At 39.2% G+C, this 24,084-nt stretch overlaps 3 protein-coding genes and 1 non-coding gene across 5 annotated transcripts; 3 read left to right on the forward strand and 1 right to left on the reverse strand.

Moving 5' to 3' along the window:
• Positions 1–858: 858 nt before the first annotated feature.
• Positions 859–11,283, forward strand: LOC127371773 (protein bicaudal D homolog 2). The gene is made up of 8 exons (XM_051414819.1): positions 859–1,098; positions 4,049–4,261; positions 5,106–5,258; positions 5,629–6,093; positions 6,858–7,850; positions 8,127–8,278; positions 8,737–8,968; positions 9,930–11,283. Exons 1-8 carry the CDS (start codon positions 859–861, stop codon positions 9,930–9,932), a joined length of 2,451 nt encoding a protein of 816 aa, XP_051270779.1. The 3' UTR covers positions 9,933–11,283.
• A 629-nt stretch (positions 11,284–11,912) lies between these two features.
• card19 (caspase recruitment domain family, member 19) lies at positions 11,913–16,361 on the forward strand. Its single transcript, XM_051415432.1, has 6 exons — positions 11,913–11,990; positions 12,461–12,600; positions 13,280–13,436; positions 13,595–13,651; positions 13,983–14,048; positions 14,172–16,361. The coding sequence occupies exons 1-6, from the start codon at positions 11,984–11,986 to the stop codon at positions 14,279–14,281; spliced, it is 537 nt and encodes a 178-aa protein (XP_051271392.1). The 5' UTR covers positions 11,913–11,983; the 3' UTR covers positions 14,282–16,361.
• On the forward strand, positions 15,466–15,593 carry LOC127372651 (U6atac minor spliceosomal RNA). Its single transcript, XR_007886726.1, has one exon. It is a non-coding gene; the product is annotated as a U6atac minor spliceosomal RNA (small nuclear RNA).
• ninj1 (ninjurin 1) lies at positions 16,359–21,918 on the reverse strand. Of its 2 annotated transcripts, none has more exons than XM_051415434.1 (3): positions 21,629–21,918; positions 18,438–18,698; positions 16,359–17,377 (listed from the first exon to the last, which is right to left on the reverse strand). In XM_051415434.1, the coding sequence occupies exons 2-3, from the start codon at positions 18,628–18,630 to the stop codon at positions 17,235–17,237; spliced, it is 336 nt and encodes a 111-aa protein (XP_051271394.1). In that variant the 5' UTR covers positions 18,631–18,698; positions 21,629–21,918; the 3' UTR covers positions 16,359–17,234. The 2 variants fall into 2 exon arrangements, with proteins under 2 accessions (XP_051271394.1, XP_051271393.1); XM_051415433.1 differs by having other exon boundaries at positions 18,438–18,675; positions 21,629–21,899.
• Positions 21,919–24,084: the final 2,166 nt, after the last annotated feature.

The following is a 24,084-nucleotide window of genomic DNA, read 5'->3' on the forward strand; positions in this document are numbered from 1 at the left end:
TTATATTGTTGGTCTATGTATTTTTAATATTTTTTTTTAAATGCCATCCTTATTCAGGAAGTAAAGATGGGTTCTGATTGAATTGGTGGAGCTATATTTACATTTAAATCACAAATAGAGCTGATATAATTAGGTAATTAATTAATGTGCCTAATGACAGTACATTAACTATTCTCATAATTGATTCATTTTGACAGTTGCAGTCTGCTTTCTTTAAATTGACATTTTAAATTGAACATTTTTGGGTTCAGGGCTGACAAAAACACACATCTAGTCTCTGCAGCTCTGGTAGCTTGTGACGGACATTTTTTCTTTACATTTCATTGACTAAACAATTAATCAGAAAATATAAAAAAAAAAAAATCTCTTGTGGGTATTAGTTGTAGTTTCATTAAATAGTCAATAGATGGCAGTGTTGTGTTGATATCTTCAGCAAGTTAACGAATCTCGTCCAAAACCACGCAATGGATTCTGGTACTTGAAGTCAACATGGCAGCTGACGCACGTCCACGTTGAGAAGCTGGCGTCACCCTTAAAACTACATTTCCCTTCCCACTTACACAGTTTTGAATGCCGTTCTGGAGAAGCTTTTTCCAATCGATGATCTCAACTCAAGTTTCCTCTGTCAGCTTCATGAGGAGGCTGAAGAAACTCCTCGAGAATGTCAAAAGTCTCGTCTAGGTTGTCCACCGTCGAAGTCTGTGGCGGGAAAAGACAAAGGGAACTAAACGCAATTTAAGTCCCGACAATGCGGTTGAAACAAAGAAGGCAGTGATTTGTAGTCTTGGTGGTTTTCAGCGCTGCTCCTGCTAGCCAGGGCTGGGTCCCGTTACAGTTGTGAGTCGGCGGCTCACCAAGATGTCTATGGAGGAGCAGGAGTATGCCGAAGCGGTCCTGGTGACGGAGGCCGGGCCGCAGTGGCTTCGAGCAGAGGTGGAGCGCCTTACCCGGGAGCTCCGCGAAACGACCCACGAGAAGATCCAGGCGGCTGAGTACGGGCTGGCGGTGCTGGAGGAGAAACAGCAGCTCAAGCAGCGATTCGATGAGATAGAGACAGAATACGAGACGGTCCGACAGGAGCTGGATCAGCTGAAGGAGGTAACCCGAGGTCATAGCCACGCAGCAAGACACTTAAAAAAAAAAGTGTCTGTAGTTGTAACGTTAGGTGTATCGGTATGTGTGTTACACTCGGCTTGTAACGGTAACCTAGCAGCGCGTTAGAATAGTGGTGCAGCAACGGTCAACACTCTGTTTACCAACGGTTTTTGAACGTGTCACTCGGAGCCGCACAGTCTGTAATCAGAACCGTCATAAGTTATGAGCTATCAGTCATTGGCCTGGTTCCTCTGAAGCGCAGCCATGACTTTAAAGTGCCAGAAAGAGTGAGTGAATTACCTAAAAGGTTCAAGAATTGTTATTTGAAGTCTGTCTGTAAGGCTTTGAAAGAGTATTATTAGACTATCAATGGTAGCCAAATGCTTTTCACTGCTTTCTGAGCAGAATGCATCCGTGTAGCTCAGTGCTTTGTTCACATTGAAGGATAAAAGATGATATTACTGTTTTGGTCACTTGCCCATACTTGCTCTTGGTATGCCAGTTTGAGGCCTTCAATTCAGACGTGTGCAGCTGTAGTGGTGTGTTACATTCACATGCCTATGTGGCCAACCGGTAGTTCGTTTATTGAGGATCAGGCTGTAGTAGAAAATAAATATGTTTCAGATTACTTCTTCCCTGCATGGTATTTTTATAACTCATGTCCTGATGTCCTGATTGGCTGTTTGGAAATCCTCTGGTTTCCCTGAGATTTCTGTTTACTAGGTACCACTTTTTGGGGGGATTTGTAAGTATGATTAGGTCAGAATAGACCCTGGTTCACACAGCAAGGAGGTTTTCATCTGTCATCATCAGCTGTCTGAGACTGGTTTTACCCAACTCATTTCAGCCTTTAAATGTTATGACTGTAAGCCAAACTGTTTCAAACAAATCTCTCTTCACATCCATTATGACCCAACACCTGTGGAGTAATTTAATTCTCACTTAAGCAAATGTAATGGTTTTTTCTTTTTTCCATGGTAGTCTGTTACATTACACATGGATTTCTGATGGGATGATCTTAAGTTTGTGTTTACCATTTGCAGTTGGAAAATGAGGAAGAGTCTGGGCAAACCTGAGGTGGGATGGCGAAAACAGCAACCACCACAGCTGAGTGTGTCAGTCATGCAAACACTAAAATGTTGCCATAATATATTCTTATGAAATCTTTTTTTTAAGACGTAAGAAGAAGCGACACTAGCCACTGAGATCATAACTGGTGGGAAATTCTGACTGTATTTTAAGAGAGAAGTTGGATTTTTCCCTTCCGTCCAGTATAGTCAGAGTATCAACCTTTAGCCTAGAGGAACTGAGTCCTAAAGCACTTCCACATCGGCGTCAACATTCAGCACTTGTGGTCGCTGCTTGTTATTGACTATACCGACTATACCTCCACTGCTAGCTTTAATAATTTAATGTATTGGGATATTTCATTGTGTGTTGTTTTAGTGGTAGCCACAAAGCCACAAGTGTACAATATTGTGTACAGATCAGTAGTGAACAAGAGAGGTTCAGATAGAGATTAGTCTCTTTCTTAGCTGCAAAAAAAGGCTGTGTTTAATTACAAGGTGTCATTACACATTAGTACATTTATATTTAATCCAAATTTCAATTAGAGCTGCATTTAACAATTATTTTCATTAATGGTCATCATTAATCTACCTGTTTCATTGACCAACAGTTCAAACCTTCAGCATGAGCAAGGTACTATCATATATATATATATATATATATATATATATATATATATATATATATATATATATATATATATATATATATATACTATACATACATTGGATGAGTGGATCTTTCAATGACAGTTGTATGTTGATGGTGATTTATGTCCACATTACGTTATTACGTTATTCATACAGCCCAGTCACTAAGTGAGTCATTGTTGTAGTCATTCTCTTGGTATCTCATGATCCTGACTGCTGTTTCTCTATTTAGTAGAGTATGAGTATGTCACTGAGGCTGGGGTAGAACAGGAAACATCCACGAGCACCCACTGTGCTTTAGGGTACAGGTCAGTTCACATCATGACTGATCACTGCTTGTTACTCATACCAATTTAGTTGATTGAAAAGGCAGGGTTAGGAGAGCTACAGTTCTGTGGTGGGTTTCAGGACTTTATTGAATGGAAGTTGTTGTTGGCTGCATGTCTACAAGCCTTTAAGTCAGTTGATTGTAGGAATCAGCCTGTTCATCCCATGGTAATGTGTTGTCCTCCTACTGTTAACTCAAGCATATACACATTGCCAAAATGTCAGTATCTGACCTGATTTTCTTTTTTCCCTTGTAGTCATTTTTAGAAACTGTAATTTAGTGTAATAAAAGATCAGTTGTTTAAATAACTCACCAATTATCACACATGTGATTAAATTTAATAAGAATAAAAAGTGACTTACCTTGGGCATTCCTGTTGAATGTCCATCAGGGTTTTTCCCTGAATAGACATGTTCTCTCAATGCTCACTCCCAGGCTGTATAAATAATACATTTAGCTAAACCTTTAGTATAACACATGAAAGCGTCTGTGGCACAACCTTTTTATTTTTTTTCATTTGTGTATTTTCCACTTCGAACTGTATATTTGGTTGAATTTACAGTTAAGATTTCTGAAGACAGCGGCCTCTGTTTGTCTCCAGATTGTCATATGAGCTTGACAGATTGTAATTTATGCAGTTCAGATGTGATCAGTGCTTGCAATAATGTCTTCAGTGCTCTGTTAGCATGTAACATGAACATCATGAACTAACACCAACATAGCAGCAGTATGACACAACACTTGTGTGACAGACTAATGATATTTTTGAATGAACACTGTTTATATACTTACTTATCTTTAGTGGTTATTCTGGTCATACTTGTGGTTCTGTGTGTGTGCATCTTAAAACAGGTTGGTTATTATTTCTTGTTCATAGTAATTTGCCTTGATGTTTATTCTTCCCCAGGCCTTTGGACAAGCTTACTCAACCCACAAGAAGGTGGCTGCAGATGGGGAAAGCAGGGAAGAGTCACTGATCCTGGAGTCTGCCAGTAAGGAGGCTCTCTACCAGCAGAAGGTCCTAGAATTGCAGAATGAACTCCGACTGGCCAAAGCCTCCTTCACTAGTGTTCAAGCTGAAAATGAACGCCTGTCGTCCATCGCCTTGGAGATGAGAGAGGTAATGGTTGAATTATACAAATATAAAAAATTATATGTGCTCATATTAATAAAATCTTATTTTAGTCTAAATCTCATAATCTCTCTAGATAAAGTCACTCAATGAGAAGTGGATCTGCTGAAATTGCCCACTCATTGTTGATGGCGCACAGATCCACCACTTACATCTGTGTGTGTTATGTGTGTTTATCCTTTTATGTGGGAAAAACCGTGGAAACTTTTAATGTTTTTTCCTAAATCAGATGTACATTTTTTATTAGTGCCAAAATCTGGATTAGTTTATCTCACAGTTGTAAATCAGAGCCAGTTACTTCGGATCAAAGTACTTTGGTGTCCTTGGAAAGGCTCTTGATATTCCTCAGTTACAATTTAAAATAGGATGACGGCAAAGGTTAGTAAAGCTAATGGAAGTTGAAATGGAGACGTGGAGACCAGACCACCACTAGTTGTCAGGGTGAGTTTTAAGAGAGCTGAAGTGTGTGCTTGTAGTGGGGGAGGGTCAGTTACCAGAACCACAGTGAAACCAGCAGCAAAGATGATGTAATGGTCCACTGTGAGTGACACAAAGGATCTCCTCTGCCAGGGCTCTCTGTAGCATGGATTGGTAAGTGGACCATGTCCTCCTTCCGTCATTACACTTGCCTGCCGAAGTCTTGCCCCTGTGGTATTTAAAACATGCTGACATGTTGATCCTCATTTCACTCACAGTGACCAGACATTTGCAAGGATGTAGTCTGCACTGCCTGGGTTCCTCAGTCAATGGGGTGAACATTTATTTTAATCAGAGTAATTAGATGTTATTCTCATACAGCCTGCCATAACATCCTGTCTCCTCGCGTGTGCAGAACTCAGAGCTGGCAGAGCTGCAACGCAGTCAGCTGCGTGATGACATCAGAGAGTACAAGGTGCGGGAGGCTCGTCTGTTGCAGGACTACAGCGAGCTGGAGGAGGAGAACATCTCTCTTCAGAAACAAGTGTCTGTGCTGAGACAGAACCAGGTGAGATGAAGGAGAGGGAACTTGATACTCACTTTGTTACACATCTCCATCTGGGTGAAAAACATGGAAAAATAGTAACCTTTTCATGTTTAAACACCTTTTTATGTCACATGGTTTTTGCTTTGAATGTAACCATAGTCATTGCGACATGTAAGAAAGTGACAAGGCAAGATGTCATCAACACTTGTTGTCATTTAGAATAAAAAATAAAAAAATGTCTTCCTCTTTTAATATACACACTGAATTTAAAATGTACGGTTAGACAATATTTGTATAGTCATTTTGGACAATAGAGCCTAATAAAACTACAGTAGACACAAATTAGTCAAATTAATGACATTCTTATTTATATTTTTGAACATCTGCTAAGGTGGAATTTGAAGGTCTAAAGCATGAGATCCGCCGTCTGGAGGAGGACTCCCAGTGCCTACACAGCCAGCTGGACGAAGCCATGCGTCTGAGAGAAATCGCTGAGCGACAGCTTACGGAGGCCTTGGAAACGATTAAAACAGAGCGTGAGCAAAAGGCCACCCTGCGCAAGGAGCTCTCCCACTATATGACCATTGGCGGCTCTGTGTACAACAGCTCTTTCAACATCTCCTTCGACAACCTAAAGCTCACAGAGGATCCCTCTACTGTCAATGAGCCTGACAATGATGATCTAATCCGAGGTTTCGAAAACGGCTTGGTCAAGGCGGGCGGAGGTGAGGAAGACAACAGAGCTGCTGGGAACAAGAGAGGAGAAGCTTACAAGCCGGCTCCTAGCCTGGTGGACGACCTGCTGAGCGAGCTCAACATCTCTGAGATCCAGAAACTTAAACAACAGCTAGTGCAGGTATGAAGTCCAATAGATGTTCTTTGACCATCCAGCATCATTATTTGCTGTTTTACTGCAGTTTTCAGTTAAAATGTTCACTATATCCTACATACATATCTGTAATAGAACAACACCTCCATTTATGACTCATTATAAGACGTTAGTACAAAATACTTTTCTATGCAGTGCCTCAGATATTCTTTCTCCATTTTTCCATTAGTGGCGATCACTCTTTTTAATTCTCTGTTCCCAATGATTCAGTAGTCTATTTCTGGCACTAAAATTCACAAAGCTAATTAAAAGCACAATTCACACTGTTGAATGAATCTAAAGGTTGGCAAAGTAGCACTTACTGACTGACCCCGCACTTTATTTGAAAAATGGCCACAATGATTGTTTGATTTAGGGTGATTTCTAGTTATTTAATTGATTTGGCCAAGGTCAAAACAGCAAAAACATATGATTTCTTGGTTCAAAATGCTTAACAAGATATATATACAGTAGTAGGGGCGCCTGGTAGCTCACGTGGGCGACCTGGGTTTGATTCCAGCCCAAGTCCTTTGTTGCATGTCATCCCCTCTATCTCTCCCCTGCCTTTTCTGTCTCTCCAGCTGTCACTATCTAATAAATCATGGAATGCTGAAAAAAATATTTTAAAAAGATACATACAGTAGAAACACAATGTAAATACATGGTTATTCATCATCAATGGCCATATTTGCTTATCTATTTTTATATTACATTTTGAAGTTGAACTGACAATTCCTTTGCTTGTATGTTAGGTGGAGCGGGAGAAAGCTGCCCTGATCAACTCTCTCCAGGAGAGCCAGAAGCACCTGGAACAGGCCTATGGCACTGTCTCTGAGCAAAAGGAAACTGTCAACAGGCTGACTGAAAACCTCAGTGCAATGAGGAAACTTCAGGCCAGTAAGGAGCGCCAGTCTGCCCTCGACAGCGAAAAAGACAGGGACAGCCATGACGACGGAGACTATTACGAGCTGGACATCAACGGACCTGAGATCCTGCAGTGTAAATACACCGTGGCCGTGTCTGAAGCTGGGGAGTTGAGGCAGGAGCTGAAGAGTCTGAGGGCAAAGTACGATGAGTGTCGGACCCAGTACGAAGATGAGCGAGCGCGGCTGGACAGCGACGTCCAGGACTTGAGGTCAAGGTTGGCGTCCCTGGAGAAGATTAGCCAAGCAGATAAAGCGGAGGTGACTCGTCTGGAGAAGGAGCTCCGTCTGGTCAGTGAGGCAGCAGGAGAATCGCTTGGCAGCCTTAATGTGGCCCAGGATGAGCTCATAACTTTCAGTGAAGAGCTGGCCAATCTCTACAACCACGTGTGTATGTGCAACAATGAGACCCCTAACCGCGTCATGCTCGACTACTACAAGCAAGGCAAGGCCATCATAAGAAGAGGGCAAGAAGGGAAGGAGCAGCAGTCTAATGTACTTCTCACTAATGGGTTGATCACTGAGACTGAACTCAAAAAGTCAGACTCCAGCAGCAGCACAGTTGCTCCAGAGCACCGGCCAGAACCCATGAACATCTATAACCTCGTAGCCATCATCAGAGACCAGATCCGCCATCTGCAGCAGGCAGTGGACCGCACCACAGACCTGTCACGTCAGAGACTTGCCAATCTGGAGCTGAGCACAGTAGCAGACAAGGACAAGGAAGCTTGCATGAATGAGATCCTCAAACTGAAGTCCCTGCTTAGCACCAAAAGGGAACAGATCGCCACTCTCAGAGCCGTGCTCAAGGCCAACAAACAGGTCAGAATACCCGCTCTGAGCGTGTCTACGTGTGTGTGTGTGTGTGTGTGTGTGTGTGTGTGTGTGTGTGTGTGTGTGTGTGTGTGTGTGTGTGTGTATGTATGCATGCATGCATGCCTGCTGTGTATGTTTTCTCAGAGGAAGGATGTTCATTGTTTCTCAAACTGTACAGTTACAACAGAAAAGTATAATTGACTTCAGCTTAAAATAACCACTGAATTTTAAACTTGAAAGTGTAAGAAACAAATAATTATGTACAACCTTATTCCCTTTTAGACAGCTGAGGTTGCTCTTGCCAATCTGAAGAGTAAGTATGACAGTGAGAAGGGCATGGTGACTGAGACAATGATGAAGCTCCGCAATGAACTCAAGGCCCTGAAAGAGGATGCTGCTACGTTCTCGTCTCTTCGAGCCATGTTTGCTACAAGGTATGATTATACGGAATCACTGGTTTACATTTCACTCCAAACATTAAATGGACTATCATGTGGCATCCTGGTGGTCCAAGGCTCACATGATAATTGTACTGTATCTATTACATTAAACATATATATCTCACTTATAGGTCTATGTATTTATATCCAGCATCTTTACCCAGTAGTGAAAAAAAATTTATTCTGCACTAACTTTTGTGCAAGTGTCCGTATATGTTTGTGAGAAAGACACAAAGCATTGTGGGAACTGTCTGATGTAATACTTCAGCGAGTCAGCTAGCAGAGATCTCATCCTCCCATCTGGAAAATGCTGTCTGGGGAATGGAGAAAACATGTGACAGCAGTGGCGGCTCAAGGCAAATTGCTCCACCTGCTGGAAATAATGTTGATCTCTTGTTTCTTGTTTCTTTCTATTGCTCCTTTCTCTGCCTCCCCTCTTCTCTTCCTCTCAGGTGTGATGAGTATGTGACCCAGCTGGATGACATGCAGAGGCAGCTGGCTGCTGCTGAGGATGAAAAGAAGACCCTGAATTCTCTGTTACGTATGGCCATTCAGCAGAAACTGGCCTTAACACAGCGCCTGGAGGACTTGGAGTTTGACCATGAGCAGGCACGTCGCAAAAGTGCCTCAGCGCTGGAAGGCAAGGGCAAAACAAAGGGCAAGGGAGCCTCTTCCAGCCATCATGTAAGTCACAGGATGTACTGCAAAACCAACCCTGAGCCACAAAGCACCAGCGGAGGCCCTGGGTTCCTCTGCAGGGTGTTATGTGGCCTTTTTAAACTTCTGTTTCGGCAAGATTTGCATTCATTCATATTTTCTAACACTATGCTGATCGGTATTATAGCCATATATACACAGTATGTGACATTACTGCCATTATTACTACTTAGTACTTCTTTAGTGTTAACAGTACACGGTACTCACAATGTTGAATGACTGGTGGAGCAGTCCTTTCGTTTGTGCTGCTAATTTTCTTGTATAAAAACAATTATTATTTGAATAGTTGTTGTTTTCATGGTAAATTAATATACACAATCTATTCAGTTGGCACAAAGAAGGCACGAGTCTCCCAAGCCTCAAGTCTTAGTTTCTCTGTGATATTTATATCATTATTTGGCCTGTGAACAACATGAAACTGTAAACTTATATGCTAATTTTAATTCAACTGACATCTGCTTCCATTACAAACCATAAAACTTTATTTTTCTCTCACTGGTCCGAAACAGCTTGTGAGATGATGATAAACAAATAAACAAATGTGAATTTCTTGTAGGTTAAATACAAAAGAGAAACCAAGAGACAAAAACTGTCTGTTAATATGTTCTGTTTTTACTACAATATTCACGTTTTTCAGTCACAAATAAGATGCTATTTTATTCTATATTTTCTGTATCAAATAAATGGAACTTTTTACCTCACTCTTGTATGCCGACTTAAACCAGTTTAAAATTCATAAACTGTTTGAAGGAAAACTGAGATGACTATAACACTCCCTGTACTCTGCTTCCTGCAAGCATCTAACTTTCCTAACTGCTAACTGCATTAATGAACTCCATCTCACTAATGAAGTGGAAATTGAAATGTCACCAATCAATCAATAATCAATTTAATGTGATTCTCTTCTGTCTTATCTTTCCATTTGCAGTAACTCTATCATGCCAAGTGTCCTTAAGGAGGTCCGTCAGAGTGTCTGTGACAGTCGCCAATCACCTGTGCTTGTGGTTCCTTCGCTATCTAATCACGGTCCAATTCATGTTATTGATAACAACAAGAACATACAACAGTATTCGCCGAGGGCCTTGTTTTAGAGTGCCAAATCCAGTAAGCAAAATCCTGTCGAACATTTTGACTGCAGAATGAATGACTCAATGCATCAGCTGCCCAGTGCAGTCCTTCAGTCTTCCAACAATATACACCACTATTGTTACTGAACCAGAGGAAGAATCAAGATGGCTGTTTTGCTGATTTCTCGTCGCCTGTGTTACCCTGACTGAGCACTTTTTGTTTTACTTATTTGCTCTTAGGTGATTCCTTTTTTCTTTCTAAAATTATACTAATTGTTTCAAGTATTATACGTTGTTTTTACCGAATGTGCATGTTTATCTGCTGATGTCTTGATGACATTTTAAAGTGATTCAACATGTTTTTATCCCTATTTATTTCATAGCAACAAAACCAGAGATTATGTGGGAATTATTTTACAACCAGAACTTTTAACTCACTGGTTGAAATCATACAAGAGACAAATACGCTTTTCTGCCTTAGTTGTTTTTCCATTTGGCCTTAGATTTAGTTGTGCCTTTATGACAGCCCAGAGGAACAAGCTGTCAAAGTTATCAAGATTTTTGATAACAATTTACACTATATGATCCTAGAAATATGGAGCTTCAAATTCAGGATCTTCACTAGATTTTGAATAATTTGGCTCCTCTTCTGTTGACATGGCAAAGCTGTTACAAATTCAAGTATGCTTGTTATGACTAAGAAAGAGTATTGATGAAAAGGTTATTTAAATATTTCTAAGTTAAGGTCAGATGTTAATAGTATTCATAAACTTTATTCATGAAGGAGAGTTTTAAATGTCATTGTTTTAATACAACTTTTTTTAAACCTGTTAAGTTCTAAAGTGTCGTCTGCAAACCAGCTTGCAGTGACATAACTGTTTATACAAGTGCAATTTACCAACATGACAAGAAAAAAAACTAAATGTTTATGCTATGTAATATTTTACACATTGTTGCTCACATACTTGGTCCTAATTGATTTTATATGTTTTACTATAACTGCAATTGTATTTATTTGACACTGGTCAGACTGCAGGATGTCATCATCCTTTTTGTTTCATAAGGGAGCTTGAGTGAAGGTGGCTGGTCAAAATATCGATTAGAATATTGACACGACTGAACTTATGGTAATACACTAGAAAGATTCATTTCTGTGGGCTACTATCTCTGCTGACAGCTGTGGCTGGTGAAGAAATAAATCTAACTTTCACAATACTGAGTTCTTTGTTCTTTTTCAATCGTATTCAATAAATTACAAGTTGCCATTCCAAAGTATTTGTTCTTACAATAAAAATCTTTTTTTTAACTGTTTACAACTTTAAAAGATCGATAACAATTTCATTCATGTGGACTTGTGGTGTTGGTTGTGTGTATTATTTTTTTCCTTCAGCAGCTAAATACAAGCTTCATTGTGCATGCAAACATTCCAAATTATATATTAATTTATATAAATAAGCAATACAATCAATTTAGACCTCATACCTAACAATAATTGTAACAATATACACAATAAGTAGAATAAAATTGTTCAAGGGACTCTCAGAAATCATTATTTTACAGTAATGCACACTGAATGCACATACAGATTGTTGTTTATTCTTAGATCATATTCTGCTAAACAGACATGTTTTTATATGGTGGGATAAAAAAAAGTACCCATATCATTTCTGAGAATTACGATACAACATTTATAGTTGCATTATAATGTATTTAGCCCTACTTATAAATATATATGAATTAGGGTCAGTATCTGTTATTCCCTAGCTTAGCATTTGCCACATTCGTTTCCATTTCCGGTGTAAAGGAAAGTTTTTGTTTTTGCCTTTTTGGAAGCAGACGTTGACGTAAGCCACTCCCTACCGGCGCGTTGACGTAAGAGGGCGTGTCCAAACGAAGGACAGAAGGGGACTCCACAATGGGAGGTTCGTGTGTTTCTTTAACTACAAATAACGCTGAATTTAACATGTTAGTTCGCCTTCTGCCTCGCTTATTTAATGCCTCCACATTAAAGCCAACTCACGAACATTCCCACAGCACTAACACTTCCGACGTGAACAGTAGCCTCGCTTTGTCAATGACAATGTAACGTCTCAAGTCCTGTTGAGCTGTCTCAAAAGTTTGTTCACCCGTCTGACACTAGAAAGAGACAATACTTTTCAATTCGCCGTAAACATACAAGTTATATACCATGTGGGTTTTTTCGAAACACACCCCCATGCTCCCCCTCCTCAGTTAGGAGGAAAGACTGGACATAATGTCACATTTCCACTCGGTAGCCTGCATTGATGTTGTTACTGTACACTGACGTCTCCAATGGAAAGGCGAGCCTGTTATCAGACAGTGTGTGCAAGACTATCGTTTATACTTAAAACCTCTCTGTTTATATGGACAGACAGCTTTCGTGATCAGCTGATAGAGGACAGCGCCTTCCTCAAAGCTGACCGGAGACTGGACACGGAGCTGTTGGACAAACTCATCCTGCAGCTCAACAGGATCTACCCGCAGATCCTCACCGACAAGGAGGCCACCAAAGTAAGTCCTTTATACAGAGTACTCCACTGTCTGGGTCTCATGCATGCAGTGGTGCAAGAAATCCTGTCAAATTAATGTAAAAAATATATCAAGACATATTTGACCTATTTGTTGCAGTATGTCATGTTATCATATAACACTTGAATATTATTACTGGGGTGTTCACTTGATGCTGTTGGTGTTTATGTGTTGTAGATTAATGTATAATGCATCACATTTTATAAACTCATCACAGGTCTTAAAACGTCTTAATCTGAGGGCCAATTAACCACTAAAGCTGTGAGATAAATGTAATTGAGTAAGAAATACATTATTTCTGCCTCAATTGGAATAAGAGATTGAAGTAGCATAAAAGCAAAATACTCAATGAAAGTACAAGTAGTTATACTTTCAGTACATTGCTTGAGTAAATCTACTTTTAGTTATATCAAAGCATGTAAAAAGATTTCTTCTCAGGCACCTGATAGGCTTCGTACATTTAGCTCCATGGGTCTTCTGGCCCTGAACGGAGGCTGTGGTTAAGACACTGTAATATGAATAAATTAAAATAATTTCTAAAATAATTCCGGTGGAGATCCATTTTGGCCCGGACAAGCTGTGTCAGCAAGCGCCTCAGGAAAGAAGATTTCCATTTGCGGATCAAAAATACCTAATTTTAACTTCTTTAATTGTTATTCAGTTCCGAAACTTGGACGTGCCCACAAGTGTCCGAGTGGGAGAGCTCCTGACACACCTGCAGGCGAAAGGAGAGGAAGCGTGCAGGGAGTTTTACAGAGCTCTTCATTTGCATGTAGAGGAGGTATATTACAGCTTGCCCACACGGCTCCGCCTCAGAGGTTAGTCCCCAAATACTGCTTCTGTATATGATCTGTAATCCCAGTTAGAGATATTTATTCATTAATTGGGTATTACAGTTTGGATTATACATATTTGTGTATTCTAGTATATTCTACATTTTCTTGCACACGCTAAAATTCATCTGTCCTGTATCCAGATTACTTAGGTCCACTCGCACGTATCTACCATCAGAGATATGTTCTGAATGACAGAGGTAAGATATTAATGTGAAATCTATGTCAGTACATGTAAAAACTGCTACTCTTAAATGTTAGGCAGCAAAATCATAAAGTAATTGGTAGATGATTCAGTGAGGACCTTTATAAATTACTAAATAAGGAGTTTTTGGGCCAATGTGTGTATGTAAAAAATGGAGTGAAACAAAGAATTTCCCCATTGGGCATTAATAAAGTCAATCTTCTTCTTATAGTCAGTGTGAATTAAACATTTTCCAGGTTAGACTTGTTTCAGGAAGTTATTTAACACTGACAATCACACGAGATAATTCATTACATTCGTGTTGTTATCTCTTTACCTCTTTCCAGGTCCCCTTTTCTTTCTGGGCTGTTTCAGCGTCGCAGTGGGAATGGCTTTATTCTATTACTACAGTGGTAAGTAGCTTTCCAGTTTTTCACCTGACATTGTGATAATTACATATTGTCAGTATTATTGGCTAGCTAACGTGTATATATGTATATACTTGAGTGCATGCATGCTTGTCTTGTGTTCTTCAGAGTCTAAAGGGACAGGAGGTAGCCGGGCCCTTGGGATGGCTGCTCTGGGTTTGAAAAGAAAGGCTCAGGAGGTTCTCATATGGTACACTGAAGAAAGCCTCATGAAGTAAAGGGTCACTCCTTCACACCAGGTGCTCTAGCCTTACTGTACTAATGAATGCTATTTGTACCAAAGCACAACACGATATATCTTTTCAAGAGTTGAATACTAATTTTGTACACAGTTGTATATAATATTTTGCTTGTGATCTAAATGAGAAAGATAGGGGGAAATTCAGAGCTGCATTTGGCACTTTGCTCTCATATGTTGATACCTATTTAAGTGGGTTAAAGGGATTGATTCACTTGAGGGATGATCACAGTAAAATCAAAAACAAGATGATTAAACAATTTGTTTTGCTACTGTCTTCAAATGACGCAGCATAAAGCACCTTTTACAGACAAGAAAGGAAAATATTGACTGCAGTGGTGAAAAATAAGGCATTTTAAATGAATTAAATTAATGATTTAAATTACACTTGGAGGTACATCCTTAACTATATAGGATAAGCCTACATTTTTCATCATTTAAAAGAGCCTCCAGTTCATCAGTGCATTTTATCCATGATAAAAAACATAATCCATTGATGCACAGAGCAACCTGCATTTTTATTTGTTTACTTACAACATTCAAGCCAGATTTGTTATATTTACTCTTCTCATTGCAGTGTGCTGAGCTGTGTACATTTATTTGGATAATGAATCATTAAGATTCCTTCCCTGATGTGAAGCATGTTAAGACACCGGCATACTTTAATGTGCTCTTCAGAGTCATTGCTGTACGTGTAGTCAAGCTGTAAGTAGAGCACAAGCGCCCTCTTGTGGTCAACAGCGAACTACATCACCAAACACAGTTTGGCTTGTGTTGGTTTAATAAGAACCTCCCGAAGTTCGGCTGCTCACATTTAGACAAATATAATTAATTTAGCCAGAAATAATGTGGCTCTTCTGTGTTCTTATGTTATTTTAAACGAGTTAATAGCGACTTTTGCAATCACGTGATTGTTCCTACCAATGATATCTCGCTCTTCCAGCGCAGTGCATCATGGGTACAGTTAAAACCGAGCCAAATTATACAAACACGTAATAAAGAAACGTAATAATGAAGCGTAAACACCGATAATGCCGATTATTTAAAAGATACAAGAGTTATGTTTCATTAATTTAATACTTATAAACCCGGAAATGGCACCGTAAGTGAAACGGAGAGGCCCACTGTCTGTGTTTATAAGCTGATAGCGTCCAGTTTCTGGTTGTGTTGTATGAAAGGAGAGAAGGTTAGCACTCCCCTTGACAAGGATGGAATTGGCCCCAGTGGCCTTCAACACATATACGGTTAAGGCATTGCCACTTACTTCGTGGCATCTCTAACCAAATTTTTTTCTTGTGTTTTATACTATAAACGACGCCTTATATATATATACATATACACACACCTTAACTTTATTTACTTGTCTCCCTTTTTCACCGTGTACTTCAAGACCGGAAGTATTCCCAAATACTTTCCCATGTAATCGTTTCCGCTGGGTCGGGCAGGACGGAAAACTTTATTTTTCCTATTAGTCTGTTAGCATGTGATTTGGTGTGCAGTCTGTCTTATATTAGACATATTAGAGTTAAAGTAAAATATGAATTCTACCCCCTTGTGTGGATATTTTTTTGTTCTTTCTGTGCCTTTTTGCCGATTTCTGATAAACCTATTTTAAATACAAAGTCTGGCAGTAAGTGAATTTAGCACAAAATGACAAATACAATTTTATAATATTTCTCAGGCTGTTTTGTAAACAACTTCATTAAAAATGATTAACAGAGAACATTAACTATCATTATGGTGCTTTGTTAAACTGTATTTTCACGTGTTATGGTGGTTAAACTCAAGGATTTTAGACGCCAACACCAAACACACCTGAAAACAGTTATTCAACTTGCATGTATTTGTTGTTATTCCTTGTTCTCAACTATTGTGTAACAAATTTCTAAAAGGAAACATTGATATTTCTGATGATTTCATGTCCTCGAGGTCCAGTGCCTGACACATTCTGTGTGTACTGTGTTGTGTAAAAACTGCCTTAAATGTGGAAGTGCCAGAATTTGTAAGATTGAGACTTTTGATGAGAATAAACAGGACAATAAACACATCTTATCACCTTTTTTTTTAGTTTCATTTATCATTTTATTTAAAACAGTGTGTGTAATTCGAGATCACATAGTAAAAGCTGTGAAAATAGTTGGGCCTTTAAAAAAAAAGCATAAAAAATAACCACAAACACTTATAGACATTAACTAATATATACATCTGTTCACACATCACACTAGACTTTGTATAGCACTTAAAGAAACAAAGCATGTAAGGTCCACTTCATTAGTTGGTTGAGGTTTATAACACTGTACAACCTTTGCTCCCATAATAAAGCTGTTATATCATGTAAAGCCACAGGAGCAACAGGAGGCCAAGATGGCTCCTGATTCTTACTGTTAAGAATTGCATTTGGATTACGCTGTGGTGATAAGGTTATTAGGTTTACTTTTGTTCTACAGATATTAGTATACATTGAGCTTAGACTGACAGATACTTAGAATAACAGTAGAATGTCTTTTTCTTCAGGAAACATTCACAATGTTTGTGACTGCCATTACAGTACGTTGCTCCTGATATGTTTGTTTTGTAAGAAAAGGCAACCATTTATTTGCATAAGTAACCTGAATATTGTAAGAGGTAATAAACTGGGGAATGTACACATCAAAGAAGGATTGACCAAACATTTGTCCATAGCCATGGTTAGAGAAATAGTGAACCCCTCTAACACACATACATACACTCTCTCTCTCTCACAAACACACAAACACACACACACACACACAAACACTGTAATCTGATCCTCAGGGTATCAAGTGGCATGCGTGGGAGGTTGTATTACAGAATGGCAAACACACGTGCCATTTAGTTTGGTGAATAAATAAAAGTCCTGTCCATCTTTCCTTAGTTGATCATCACTCAGGGAGAGTCATCATGTAAAAGCTTGATCAAGAACTTTGGTTTGGTCGCTGCACACCAAAGGCTGTGATGAAGACGTTGACCACGACAATGATAAAGACAAAGGCCGTGGCGATGTTCTCCAAGATGTTCAGCTTGTAGTGCATGCTTTCATCATTCAGGTTCCACTTCACTGTCAAAAGAGAAATGAAACATGAAGGCATTACTGAGTTTTGCCTCGTCAGTAGGAGTTACCTCCTTTCCCCACAAGGGAGCAGCTCCTGTTAGGTGAACATTGAAAGGAGTAAAAGCAGCTGACAGCACTGCTCATAGGTGAATATTAAGCTTCTCCCTCTATTAGGACATGTCTCGCTGGTCTGAGAGGGTCTAAGGCAGACAGGATGTCCATATTTTGTAGTTTGGCAAATCTCCTATGGCTCTTTAAAACTGGAAACAGCAGCAGAGGCGTTTCTTCCTGTTGTGGCTCTGTAAACGCAGCTCTCTATGACAATAGTTTTCTCTGTTAGGATAAGATAAAGATAGCCTGGGAGCACCCTAACGTATGGAAAGACAAGCTTAATGCTGCAAGGCTCAGTCCTTCCAACTTACAATCCAATACATTAGTCATCAGCATTTTATATAATGAATAAAAAGGTGTGCTCCCAGATTTGTTGTGTCCAAATGAGCGTGAATAGAGCAATGATAATGTGCATGAATGATTTCATGGCCTGTGGTTGTAAACCTGTGAAAAAAACTGCATGAGAAATTCAAGTTTGTAGACTTGTAGAAAAGACTTGACTTGAAAATAAGTATAAACAATGTCTAAATTAAAGGTGTGCATGAATTATATCAAAAAACACTGAGAACAAAACAGAAAGCAGTTATCAGTTGTGTTCCCATATTGTGTAACTCAACTTACACATGGCAACACATTGTTACAAGTACAAAGAAAAGTCATACTTTTAACTTTAATGTGGCTGCATGCTTCAGTTTCACACGTTGTCTTTGTGTAACTTGTCACATCTAGCTAGTCTGAACAAAGTAAGTAGAGGACAAAGTAAATTAAATAAACATAATATCACATACACTTATATTATTATACATGACGTAATATATATTATACTTATGTCTACACACTTTTGCAGTAGAGGTAGAGTACATTATTATTATTATGACTTTAAATCTTCTCATTTGAATGCAAGCCAATAGCAGAGTTTGCCTAACATAAACTAAGAGACTAACTCCAAACATACCTATGAAGATGAGCAGAATTCCCACCACGATCTGCAGGATGAGGGAGATGCTAATGAGAGTAATAAGGGGCACATAGAAGGTGAAGTCTGGTCCTTGCTCCAGCACGGCCTTCAGCTGCGAGGCATTGGCCAACAGCAGAGCCACATCCAGCATGCTCTCTGCCGCGCTCTTCTTATTGGCGTAATGGTTCATGTTCAAAGGTCCCTGTTGCCTCCTGAAGCGGGGTCGCAGCGGGACCTGAACACAAACACAAACCCTGACTACGACATGTAAGCGGCTGCTAGCAATGTGATACTTGTGATCTCTAATACACCTTTATTAATTGCTCTGTTACGGTAGATGCCATTAATATTAAATACATCAGATGTCAGTTAGTCATATTGTGATGTAATCTCTCAGATGTCTTTAAATGCACTTTAAAAATGAGCCCTCTCCGTCAGTGTGCTGCTGTGATTGAATTTTTCACTTTAACCGCTGTCACACACTGCAGAAAGACTTGTCCTAAAACATGTGTAAATAGTGATCACTCTAACATGGACAAAATGAAAGCACTGTACGGCTGCCAGCAGATTGGATTTCAAGTAAATATGTAACTGGCTGACGGGAAAGTACATTTTAACTCTCTCAGAAAATACATGCTGTTGCTGCATTTTTGGGGGATTTGTCTTTGCAAACAATAAAATCTCTCTCTTTGCTGTGGAAGATATAAATGGAAGTGAAAGTGGTCAGTGGCTGAATTTAAACAGGAACACCCATGACTTAGCAGGTTCTCTGAATTGGTTTCAGTCCAAAGGTCAAAAAAAATTTGTCAAGCCACATTCTGGTCACATCCTGGTAATGACCTGGTCAGCCATTGTTGGATGGCCAACACCCAGAAGCAGTGGAAAAACTGAGTGAAGACCTGAGCAGTACAAGTCACAAATACATCATACATAGTACATGTGAAAGCATGCACTTTTAACATTAATCAGGCTCAGTGTTGTGAAATGACATGTGCCATTAACACTCAAATTGACCGACTAATCTGTCCAGGAACAGGACGTGTCGAGGAATCGATGTGCTTCCTCTTTGCGGATCAGCAAATAAAGTGTTTGTCTTAGTTATGTGGTCAATGATTAATTTAAAACTACGTTATAAACATCACAGGAAGCCAGGTTCACTGTCGAGACCCCTGTTTTTCTTCGTATGATTTTAGTTTAGTGCTCAGGGTGGAATCTAGGTGGAGCGGAGGGTCTAACAATGCCGCCCTTGTGCCCAGGTTGGCAACGTCATACGCTGAGGTTCAGCTCAGCATTTCTCTCTCTTCACCTCCGAAAACCTGCCAGGCCACAGAGACCTGGCTGTGGTAGACCAGCAGGGGAGTGTGAGAGTCTCTCACTGTCACCTGCTACATCTTTCACTTTCCCTTCTTATACTGTTCTTTCTTTTTCAGTTTTTTGTAAGCGCCTTCAACCCACCCACAGCTTCCTTCACACCTCGACATTTCCAAGTAGTGGGGATATCTCTTTGTATTTCTTTTTCTACTGTCTTCTTCATTTCTTCCGTGTGTGCTGTGGTTCCTGAGAGGAGGTTTTGTCTTGTCTTCTTTGTCTTCTTAGCTTGGAAGTGTTGCTGGTTGTGGGCCTGGAAAGCCCCCTGAGGCAGTGTTATGTGATTTTGAGTCCTACAAGTAAATTCACCTTGATGTCTTCACTATTATTGTCTCTAGTTTTTCAGACACATAAAGTTTTGACATACCTCCAGTATGATGTATTTTTGAGTTGACATACGCACTGTAATATTTATCTGTTTTGTCATTTATTGTGGAAGGTTGCTACCAAGAACAAGCAATTAGTGATAATATGTATGAAATAAATAGTTTGATTAGTGACAGTACCTAAAGCTATTCCACATTTGATCTGGAATTTACAATTATATTTTAATTTCACCAATTCATCTGTTTCAGTAATTATTTTTTGGTTAATTGTTTAGTATATTAAAAGAAATAAATTGTTTCTTTTGTCCAACTACAGATTAAATTGTTGAAAGTTAATCCATCTAAAATTATATTTAATATAGAGAATTTAAAATGTAATAAAATCACTTCAATAATAAATCAACCATTAATTAATAGTTGTAGATTAATTGTGTAACTTGACTAATCAGTTAATCGAGTAATAACAACTATAGTGCACAGAAACTACAAAAAGACCCTTAAAAATAAAACTGACAATGAAATGGTTTGGCCACTGGCTTGGATAGTTACCTTTAATGAATGACCCATACCATTATTTTAAACATACCCTAATTACACTGGAAAACCCTAACCAGATCAAATTACACACACACACGTTTACTGTAGCTATATAAACTGGTTGAGGTGGTAAATACTGATACTAGTGTGTCACAAACTAACACCTGTTCTGCCTACAGCAGCGGGATTGTAGCTCATTAGCTTTAAATTGAACTGCAGTTAATGCGCAATTACAATAGGGCGAGCCCACTTCCCCCTTTTTATTTTCATAAAAACGACACAAACTGTAAAGCTTCATACAGTACCAGGTCTTAAGGACCAGCTTTCCTTTGCATATATTTGCATTCTTGAAAGTGACCACAATACTTCCGTGTTTGAATGTGTGTTATTAAATTATAACCCGGTTCTGGTCTCTGGTCTCTGGTCTGAAGAGGACTCAATCTGGATTCCTCTACACAGAACATGATTGTACACTTCAGCTACACACACGGTCATTATGTGTAAACTGAGCCTTTGTACTGTAAATACCAGATGGGGGCAGAAACAACACTACACCGGGGGTTACTTCGTGAACTAGTGAAACATTTTTTTGTTTTAAATTACCCCCCCCTGAAACGAGGAGCTAATCCGAAGCTAACCGGTCACATTAGCTTAATGAAGTCAAAATGCTCCACAGTGTTCAGTCGCGACGGCTAACACCAAACAAGAGGCTGAGGATGAGAGAGAGAGAGAGAGAGAGAGAGAGAGAGAGAGAGGGATGAAAACCCTGGCAACCGTCAGTTTAATGTGGTTTAACCGGCGAGTATCTCATGACCTTACTTTAAGTACATTTCTGAGGGGGATTTACCACCCCGTGGCCGAGCCGGACCAGGATATAAGTGGTGGTTTAACATTACTGACAGAGAAGCTATAAACGCTTCCCTTTGTACCGGGGCACCGGGTGCTGCCTTCACGTACCTCAGCCTCGCCGCCAGCATCACCGTTCATTTCCAAGTTTTCTGTTGCCATCTTGTTAATAACCGCGTTATATCCCAAAGTTCGTCGGTCATATGTAGTGTGAGCTTCAACACACACTCACAAATTTGTTGGTCCAGCCGGCGGAGGCAGGCACAGACTGTTTATAAAAGACTGCTGTGACGACAAGAGGGGGCAAAACCTCCAGACTACCGCCCCTCCATCATGAGGGTGGCTGTCCTCACAGAGCGTGGGACCAGCAGAAGTGAAAGCATCTGAGGCTGCTCTCCAGAGACACAATAATGTGCTTCTTTACCACATTTAAACTGAATGTATGATGTAATGTATATGTGTTCATTTGGACTGCAGCCATAGCTACTCACTGACAGACGTGACTCTACTGCCACCGTGCGGATTAATGCTGGTATAACCCGAAATGGTATCCGCCTTATGTTCCAAGGTTGTGAAAAATATAATAATGACTTTTTCCCATCCTTAATGCAACCAGAAATGAGAATCAATAAAAAAAAATGTTTTATCAAAACTCTTTAATTGTTATTTTTCTTGTCCATTTCAATGGACATCGGGTCCAAACATCATATGACAACATCATACCTATTTTTTGTCTTATAATTGTCTTATTGACATCACATGGAACAAGAACTTGAACAGTTCAAATTATGTTTTTTTTGTAAGGTCCAAACAGTTTTAAAATATAATTTTTTTAATTTTCTTTTCTTTCCCTTTTTTTTCTTTTTGTTTGTTTGTTCTGCATTTGGAATATTCTCAACTGATTATCAACTCATTCTCTTGTTCTGATGTACTGTTATGATAGTAATAAGGTTTCATTCATCAATACTGGCCAATTGAGTTCAATAACATGGTCTCTGACCCACTGTCCATTCCAATGGACAGTGATATTTGAAAAGATCCTATGTAAGAACTTGCACTGAAACATGTGATATTACACTTCTATTCATACATTCCATCTTTCAATATTATATCAAAACTATGAAATCTTGGCACAAATATCTATAAATGTGAGTAAAACTGTTGAAAATGATCCTTACTTCGACATGTGGGGTGAAGCCCTGCCATGCCTCTCTTCCGTGTGGGGGATTTTTTTCATACATCAACAAGCAAAGCTATACTGCCGTTTGATTGGTTGTTAAACGTTCAATTCAATGGAGTTGAGGGTTCAAGTGGTGTTAAATGTTGCAAAAAGTAAAAAAGAAGCCCCTGTCATGTGACGTCCATTGTAATGGACACAGGGTCTGAAGGAGTTGAGATGCCCCGTGTAAGCATAATGAAAGCTACTATAATTTGTTACAGAGTTCTCTATAAGACCCCATTAAGGCCCCACACCATTTCAGTGTTTTGTGCTTTGGTAGTGCCTATTACAAAAGATATTAATTAGCACATGACAGTTTGAGTCCTTCAGGACCCATGGGGGGTCTACGGCACTTAAACAGATCCCCACTTACTTGAGTAACACCAAAAGTAAGTCGACTGAGCAGAATGAAGTAAATTAATAGCTAAATTGATCATAACAGGAGAAATATATACAGTTCTAGTAAATTATAGGATGACTTCATCTCCCACTATACTACACTAAAGTAGGCCTACTTCTTACTTAAAACACAAGATATTCAGAGATTAATAATTAAACAACCATAATTCATATTCTTTTTCTTTTCAATCATACGATATACTACATATAAAAAGATTGTATGAGTGGTAATGACTGGTAATAGTATTACAAGTATGTTACTAAAACTATGTGTCATATCCTTTAAGCAAAAAAGCTGCTGTATGGACACTGAAAAGGTCTCCAGTGAAACACACAAGGTTTAGTGTCACTAGAAAAGAAGACCCAGTGAAAAGGATGACCAGACACACCAATAGTCCCATTCATGGTTCCACATTGTAAACCGCACCCACCAACTGGTTCCTATTATTTCCACTGTTTCCCTGGAGATCTGGGCAGACTTTGTTTGTAAAAAGCTTGACCTCATATAATTTAACTCCATCCTTGTGAAGAAAAAGAGAAAAACTGAGACCTTAGGAGAGAATTTTGTCCTCTTGGTTTTTGTCCTTAGCATTTCTTTTCCCTCACTTAAAATTGTATTATTCTGTGATATAAAACAAATCAATAAATAACAATAAGTAATAATAGTCAAAATAAATAAATGTGTCAAGTCTAAAACAGGGCAGAGAATGAAAATATGGCCCCTAACCTCCATCTCTGACCTTTGTGTTAGCCGTAATTCTAAAAACAGCTATTTATTTTATGTAGTATTTACTTTGTGTATTGTAACTACAATATATATATATATATTCAATTCAATTCATATATATATATATATATATATAGACAAAAGTATTTGGCCACACCTGTTAATTCTTGAATTCAGGTGTTTCAATCAGACTCCTTGCCTCATGTGTATAAAGTCAAGCGC

Source organism: Dicentrarchus labrax, unplaced genomic scaffold (genome assembly GCF_905237075.1).
Source record: "Dicentrarchus labrax unplaced genomic scaffold, dlabrax2021, whole genome shotgun sequence".
In the NCBI taxonomy this organism is placed as follows: Eukaryota; Metazoa; Chordata; class Actinopteri; family Moronidae; genus Dicentrarchus; species Dicentrarchus labrax.